The sequence below is a fragment of the Battus philenor genome, unplaced genomic scaffold, assembly GCF_028537555.1.
Source record: "Battus philenor isolate CCGP_79_NKW_IND1 unplaced genomic scaffold, ilBatPhil1.0.hap1 SCAF_19, whole genome shotgun sequence".
NCBI lineage: Eukaryota > Metazoa > Arthropoda > Insecta > Lepidoptera > Papilionidae > Battus > Battus philenor.
The window spans coordinates 8,728,181-8,736,604 of record NW_027181681.1 but is presented as its reverse complement, the minus strand read 5'-3'; the positions used below and the strand labels follow the sequence as shown (position 1 = coordinate 8,736,604).

The following is an 8,424-nucleotide window of genomic DNA, read 5'->3' as shown; positions in this document are numbered from 1 at the left end:
CTGACTAGTATTAATTAAGTTCTCATTAATATCTTTCTATATCAACTTCAATTCTTGTTCACAATAAGTGTGCAATGTTACATAAAATCTAAAAATTCTGTAAAAAAAGTTTTTCCACGGGTTAGAATATTTTAATATTTTTTTAAAAATCAATGCATTTTTGCGTGTATTTTAATTTCTTCCAGTTATTGTCAGATATCATATGAATACATTGTATTTTAGTTTTAGTTCAAAATACAATATCCCATAGTTAAATTTCAACTTTTTAAATTGTATTTTGTTACTTATGAGAAAAATCAACTACGTAATATTTAGTACATTTTGCCTACAGTTTTAAAAACATTCCTTAACAGAGACACATTCAAATAAAAACCGAATCTTTTTCTGTGATAATTATTTTTTTATTATTGCCCCTGATTGCTTTAAGTTTTAATTTTATGAAGTAATATATGTTATGTCACGTTTTATTATTTTTTACATTATTGGTTGTAGAAAATATAAAAACTTACAGACATTTAATGAATTATGATTTAATCTTTAATGTTAACGAAATAGTCAAAAACGTCGCCCGTTCCATTACGTTATTATAGGAGTCCATGGATGAAACATTTAATAACAATAGTTACTATCATGTTCGAATAACTAATGTTACCTATACATACTTAGTTACTATATAGACAGTTTTTGTATTAAAAAATATTTTTTGTACATAATGTAGCTAGAGGAAAATAAAGACGTGCAATTACTACCACCTCAATGGCCCAGTACCAAAGGTATTTTTTGTTCTTTACCCTACTGTTGTGTAAAATACTCAAGGTTAATAAAATTGTAACAACTTAAGAATATATTATTTTATTATATAACTAACAACATAGAGACACACTTAACACAATATTTTAAATAAAATAATCTCCTGGTTTCATGATTACAAAACCTATAAAATATAGCAGCCTTAACCGTTAAAAATTATAGGAATAATGTCTAAAACAGAGGTTGTATTCAACTGGTTCTACGGTTAAGATCGCCTTGGACTGAACAAAATTTGGCGACTATCCATACAAAATTATATACTTACTAAAAATTAACAACATTAAAAACGGTCAAAAATATTTCATGGAAATTACAATTTTAAATTAATTATTATTTAATTATGTTTGTTAATATAAAAAAAATATTTTGTTGTTGTTGTGTATTCTTGCTGTATTTAGATTGACTTTATTTACTCAGTCACTTTTAATACAGTGGCATTTACTGTGTAATTTCTGCGAGTTAAAGGCAAGTGGATACCGCTGGGCATGTCTGTCATCATAGTCTGAGTATCTTATTTAGTATCCATGTTAGAGAGCAACCTAAGCTCGGCAAATATTTCACTACAACATGTATCCCGTCTAGCAATTGATAATTTAAATATTTAACATGCATTGTTTATTCAATTAGCTACAATGATTCCACAACAACTCTGCAATGATTTGATACCATTAATATTAAGTTTGCATATGGCAATACTGATTGCAGTATTAAATTCCTTTTGGTACTTTTATATCAGAGATATTTTTTCATTATAAAGAAAAAGACCACAGAAATAATTAAATCACAGAATTTGTGTAGTTTTTTTAAATATCATAATTCAAGTCTAAAAATTCAACATCTTCAATCTCTTCTTCGACTATGAAATTGACATCGTCATACTTATTACATACGATGCCTCTTATTTTAGTCATAATTTTGTATGTCACTGAAATATAATTTTTCCATACAATAATTCCTTTGTTTATTTTTAAAATGAAATCATGATTTAGATTTTCCTCTATGGGGTATGAAATAAAATCTTAAATTGTGTTTATCAACGCAACTCATAAAGATTTTGACTCTATGGATTCCTAATATTATACTATATATAATGAATTTATTTGGTTACAAATTACATACTTAACAAAATCATATTTATTTCTGTTGGTGCCACGAAATTTTTGTTTTTTCTCTGGACTTATACACACCCGGAATTGTACACTACATGTACATATATTTTTTTCTGTTATCATAATTAGGATTGTTTCCACGCCTATGCCTGAAATAATATGAAAAAGGCCTCAATTATCGTGCTTACAATATCGTTTTTGACATTGAACTTATATTTTTGATTATACTTTATATTACTTATGAAGCTTCTAAGCAATTTATATAACATACAAAAATATTTTTATAAAATTTATGATAATTTACCCTTAACTAATAAAACAATACAGATTAAAATTAATAAGATTATTAGATATAGTATTCTGCACTGTGAAAAATAATACGCATATTAATGACGGGAAATAAATAAAATATAATTTAAAATACCAAAAGAAAATTTACTTACTATTAGAGATTAGAATTTTATGTAAATATTGTTCCTTTAGTCGACGTTTGATGTTTTAGATAGAAATTTAATTTAATTGTTTTACTCTTTACAACATTACACAACTTTTATACATAAACATTTATATTAACTATAATCTGTAGTTGTTGAGTATATCAATGTGGCAATGCGTCAAAATTTTCTTTGTCAAAAACATTTTTTACAAATGTAATTAACAGCTGTTCGTAACACTTTATCTCATATTTATCAAAATAATTATTTGGGAATAACAAGGTAGACTAACTATTACATATAAGGTCATGTTAGATAACAGTAGTTTTAATGTAGTTTCTTTAAAATGAAACAAAGGTAAGCGTAGTGTTAATATACAACGTAGAGCAACGTATTCTGATGTCCCTTAATGTTATTAATTCTTAACAATTTTTATATAGGACACGTCAAATGCTCAATGGAAATGAATTGGTGGGGCACAACGTAAATATGAACAGATCGAACGAGACTCATAGCAATGAAATCCAACTACATCGAGTGAAACCACAGGACCACTTCATCGAAGCGCAAGTACAAGAAGGAGATACACTGCAGGCCATTGCTTTACGATTTTATTGTTCCGTAAGTTTATATTATTGTCATATATGCAATCGAAAATTATTTTATAATTATCAACTCCATTTTCTTGTTTCTAAATCCGATTGTTTTCCTTGGCTAATGATAAAGTTCTTTATCTCTGTACAAGTAAAACCATTTAACTTTTATGTATCGTCTACTTTTAAAAATTATTTTTTGTTAGATTTCAGAATTGAAGAGAATAAATCATATTCACAAAGACAATGAAATATTTGCAAGACGAACAATAAAGGTTCCTGTGACACCTTATTCAGTGCTTACTGAACTTATACCCTCTCCGGAAGAGTCACAGCCCTCTCCATCTACATCAAAGCAGTGCATACCAAGTCGGAGCATACCTAATTTACTACAAAGTACTAAAATAAATGGTCTCACTAATGAAGTATTAAAAGATGGTATTGGTAACACAAACAATAAGGAAAATGATTGTGCTATAGATTGTAACACAGTTGTGTTAAACAGTACTTTGACTCCATCTGTAATTCCTTATACAGATTCTGAACAAAATGAGGCTATCTCAGAAGACACACAATTGTTACCAAATAAGCCAAAAATGTCTGTGGAGGCTGTGGTGGTAAAGGAGTTGACATCACATGGTGCTGACTTTGGGTTAAAATGGTTTCATTTGGTTTGCTGCATGCTTGTCCTTGGTGTTGTTATTCCACTAGTGTACATCTTGTTTTATCTAGATAAACATGAACATTCAGATCTTTCACCTTTACACCCTACATGATAAGTGAAGTGGTGATCTGAACAAAAAGCTTTAAATTGTTGATATATTTTACTAAACATTTTTAAAATTAACATCTAATGTATTATATATATTTTAAGACAAACAACAATGTGATTCTTTATTATAAACTGTATTTAAGTCAAGTAAGTTTTATTTAATACATCCCTGTGGTATAACAATAATGGTTATAATTCTATTTTTAAAAATATTCAAGCACATTAATTAAGAAGTTAAAGACAGTTTCAGTATTTAAAAAAAATATTTGTTAACCTGTACCATAAGTCATCAGTGGCTTTAATTATTTGTGCCAACAGATTTTAAGTGGGCTATGGTAAATAATAGATAAGAAGCTTGATGCAAGCCACTTTCAACTGGCCTATTGAAAATCTATCCAGCTGTGGACTTTGGATGAAATGTTTGGTGATAAAAATGGTTAATGTGATGATTTAATTATTTATTGTTATAAATTAAAATAATAAAAAATTCACATGATTATGCATGTACTTTATTATTATAATTTATTATGCATGTTCTTTACAACATTTCAAAGCAATTTTAAGCATGTGTCTAATATATATAAAAGTTGTATTAAGGAAGAAAAGGACTAATATATAGCTACTTCCGCTAAATAGCGGCTATATATTAGTCCTTTTCTTACTTAGAATGGACTTTCGCAAAGTAACGCCTAAATCTATTAGAAAAGTTGGATTGCTGTTTGAACAAAATGAACCTAAATCCCTTATATTATTGTCACCATAAAATGAAAAGTATAATCCATAACACTATCATCTTAAGTCCAAGGTCCTTTAATGTTCTCGCTTCTAAAATATAGTTGCACTACATGACACTTGGATAATGCAGGTCGAAATTTTATGCCAAATGGACATTATTGTGATATTCGGAAGCTGTGGCGCCGCGTTCCCGTGCCAGCAATTTTTAATTATTTTTTAAATAATTTTAATGCAACTTATAGATATAAAATGAAAATAAATTGTATACTTAATCAGGCGCAACAGTTGTTGCGTTAATAAACGAATCGCTAATATAAACGTTAAAAACTTATATTTTGTCATTGCTACTATTTTAGTATCCGAAAGATAGAGCTATTTTGTATTTCGATTATAATTAAATTTCTCTACCATCTAATTTTAAGTCTCATTTATATGATTATTAATTTTATAATATTTAAACTTTGCTGACTATAAATATATATTTTTTACAGAAAATTAAAAATATATATTTTTAATTCAGTATCCTTCACTAAATCATGGGCGTGTCAGTTTTATATACTTATTTTTACCGATGAAATAATTGTTTTACTTTATTATTTTAATATTATCTTCAGGAGAGATGGAGTATGTGTCGTATATAATCGTTAAATCAGTCCACTGTTAACAAAATCAATTTTTAATTCCTAAAGATCAGTTTTATATACGGACCGTTTATTTTTAAAGTGGTGTAAGTCCATTTTCGTATGTTTCGAGAAAATTAAAGGTTTCTATATTTGTTGATTTAAAAATACAGGCAAATTATATGAGGTCTGGCATTGTTTCTATTGTTTTATCAACATTTAATTTGTTTATATAGATTTGTTTTTGGCTAATTAGACTACGATAATACATATTTGTGTGCTGTAAATACACTTGCACTTACACCACTTTCAAAGTTAGACAATTGTAAAAATCGTTTAATTTCAAATTTGAAAAATCAACTATTGCTTAAAATATACTTCATTTTAATATAATTTTGTTTACTAATACGCACAACACATAAAATTTTATTTTAGACGTAACAGATGTAATTGGTACATTGTAATAATTGCAAGATACTAATAGATACTGATTACAAGAATTTACCTATGCCCTGCATGTGGTAGTGTTTCAAGATATGCATAATGCACCGGAGGTATATAGGGTAGCAGCTGCTTCAGGTCTGGTATTTTGGTACAAAGGCTCCATGGCGATTTTTTCAAATTTTAACGGTCTTCCAGGACGTAAAGGTAATAAATTGATAATTTTAAATTCTAAATCCGTCATCATTGTTTTATAAAAAATGGTATAAGGTGCACTTTTGAGTAACCTTAACCAACATATTTGCAACCAATTGACCTGTTCCCCATTAGTATTTTTTTATCTGTTTTTTAATTGCATTTTGGAGATTTTTTATAAATGAAATTCTCCCGTTCTTCTTTAACTTAATTCTTACCTATATTACTATTTGATATTAATATGAAGTTAGCCATTTTAACAAAAAAATAGATTAACCTTAATTAGCAACTCTTGACCTGTAATGTCACACGTAATATAAAATAAATGAAAAATAACAAATCACTGATCCGCATCCTTTTGCTATGCCACCTACTTGTCAATTGGACTTACACCAATTTCATAATCGATAATTATGCCATTTTATTTAACGACCGATTTTAAGTTGTACAAAACATGGGATTTTTTTGAGAAATTAAACACGTGGTTATAGTTAAAAAAAATACATTAAATTAAGCATGAATTACGTGATAGCTCATTTTTCTCAAAAATGGACTTACACCACTTTTAAAATAAACGGTCCATATTTGAAATTATATTGATGAGTTTCGTTCGACATATATTTATATGTTCGTTGAATTATAATTTTTTAGTAGCTTCACTTCGTCTCATGATGAAAGCTCTCATTAAAATACACAGATTCGTGAATATAATAGAGAATAAATTAATAGTCAATTATCAAGTATACAAAAATAATTTAATATTGAAATCATGATGAAGAAACACTTCTGCTTTCCATGTGAAGAAACAATCGATTTATTATTCCTTCATGAATATTGTAGTTAGTTAATAGTTGCTCTCTCTACTGTACAAGGTACAATAGGAACGCAACTTATGTATGTTTTTTGAATTTTTGGCGATAATGTCATGTACTCGTGTTACGTTTTTATAAATAATCTTTTAAATATTTATATAATTCGAAAGTTCATTGGCTTTTATTACTTATATTTAATTCAGATAATGTTTATAGCAACTCCAAAAGGCTGGATTAGAATCTGGAGTGCCACTGCTACTACCTAGCAGATTCACTGGCCATGTATAGCAGGTCTGTACGATCCAGCGCATATGAAGAGTTCGCTGGAAAGCATGTCAACATATTCAATCATTTCTTTTTTCCTTATGTAATAGAGCTAGGACAGCTTTATACAGAGACTGTAATGACATGGCTAGGGAGCTATGAGTTATGAATATGCCCAATGCCATAAAACCATGAGACAGTACTGAATAATTGTCAGTCATAGTATGATGTGTTGTTGTTGAAATAAAAACTTTAAAAACAAAACAAAAATCCACAAAATAAAATGTTTATTTGTTACTATTTTCTATCACTTACAATATATCGATGTAACAGAAATCATTGACACAATTTTGTAGTAACTTCTACAATAAACAAGATAAATGCTTTTTTTTCACAAACTCTTTCATAGTGAAATTAACAAATACGTTTTTTATATTATTGCTTCTTATTTCTAATAATCATTAGTTTCGTTTTACATAACAAATTGTACACACATGTGAGCCTCAATGCTGCCTTTGCAATGAAAAGAGAACTAACGACCGCATTTAAAAGCATTACATAATGGAATACAAGTATTATTTTACAAGTGTAAATGAGGTGACCAAATAAAGCTTTAAAAATATGTATGAAGTTTCTCATTGCGTCGGAAATCAGAAGTTCCCACGGCCGAGATTGGGGTTGCTCTCGTGAACACTAAAATAATAATAAAAACCAGTATTAGACGTGAACTAATGTTAAATAGCGAAAAAAATGAACAGAATGATAGAAATTGAAAAATTGTGAACAATCATAATGTGAAGAAGAACGAGAACGGAGTCATCTTCGTCCGAAGTGAGCGTCGCAGCTTTGTAGGCAGATTAGTGATTCCTTGTTAATTAATTCAAACAACAAAATCACTAGTCTTCCATACAACGCGCGAGTGTCGACTGGAGCCCGTTAGTCACTAAAACACACACCTAAAACACGAGTTATTACACACAAACTGTTAATATACACATAACCACAAACAAATAATTATATTAGTTTTATTAACATGAAAATCTCAAAGAATACGCAAACAGAGGACATCATACAAGCTGCCAGGGTCTGATTATCAGTGGTTGACAAAAATCTTAAATAATAATGTCCACTCCATTCTAGTTATATACTACCATAGTTATAGTATACTTTTACATCTATACACAAATACTTATTGTGAACTACGCAAAAATATAAACTAACATAAATTGTCTACATTTTTACCTGAGCGCCTGATCCATCTCAAATTCGTATTTCATCAATTAATTCTATTAATTTTAGGGCAGTTTGGTGCCAAGTCGGGAAACTCTTGAAACATTCTATTGTCAAAATAACTTGTTAGTAACGGTTATTTAATTTGTTTGGTTGTAGTCTCCATGATAAGGTGTTAACAATAGTTAAATTATAATAAAATTAACCATATGAAGGACATTAGCGTCCAACAAGAATATTGACAAGATTTGATATTTAAAAGATAAACACAAAATGCTATATGTTAGTGTTAGTATGTGTAACCAATACATATATTTAAAATATATCGCATGTTTTACACTCGATGTTTACAAATGCAACAATACAGAGTTTGATAGCAGTTGTTCATGCAGTCATACTTAAAAAGACT

At 28.5% G+C, this 8,424-nt stretch overlaps 2 protein-coding genes across 5 annotated transcripts in view; one reads left to right on the top strand and one right to left on the bottom strand.

The window, feature by feature from the left end:
• The first annotated feature begins 2,526 nt into the window (after nt 1–2,526).
• On the top strand, nt 2,527–3,857 carry LOC137921572 (lysM and putative peptidoglycan-binding domain-containing protein 3). Of its 2 annotated transcripts, none has more exons than XM_068764372.1 (3): nt 2,527–2,710; nt 2,794–2,974; nt 3,153–3,857. In XM_068764372.1, the coding sequence occupies exons 1-3, from the start codon at nt 2,700–2,702 to the stop codon at nt 3,720–3,722; spliced, it is 762 nt and encodes a 253-aa protein (XP_068620473.1). In that variant the 5' UTR covers nt 2,527–2,699; the 3' UTR covers nt 3,723–3,857. The 2 variants fall into 2 exon arrangements, with proteins under 2 accessions (XP_068620473.1, XP_068620474.1); XM_068764373.1 differs by having other exon boundaries at nt 2,557–2,635.
• A 3,200-nt stretch (nt 3,858–7,057) lies between these two features.
• HnRNP-K (Heterogeneous nuclear ribonucleoprotein K) overlaps nt 7,058–8,424 on the bottom strand; it is a 30,991-nt gene continuing 29,624 nt past the window's right edge. For all 3 annotated transcript variants that reach the window (XM_068764241.1, XM_068764244.1, XM_068764242.1), the window contains one exon: nt 7,058–7,478. In XM_068764241.1, coding sequence (XP_068620342.1) covers nt 7,436–7,478 — 43 coding nt within the window. In that variant the 3' untranslated portion in view covers nt 7,058–7,435. The remainder of the gene's footprint in view (nt 7,479–8,424) is intronic.

Excerpts from the sequence above, each read along its gene's own strand:
- LOC137921572 (XM_068764372.1), top strand. Across the intron at positions 2,975-3,152 it reads CTTTACGATTTTATTGTTCC|ATTTCAGAATTGAAGAGAAT; the intron begins GTAAGTTTATAT and ends ATTTTTTGTTAG.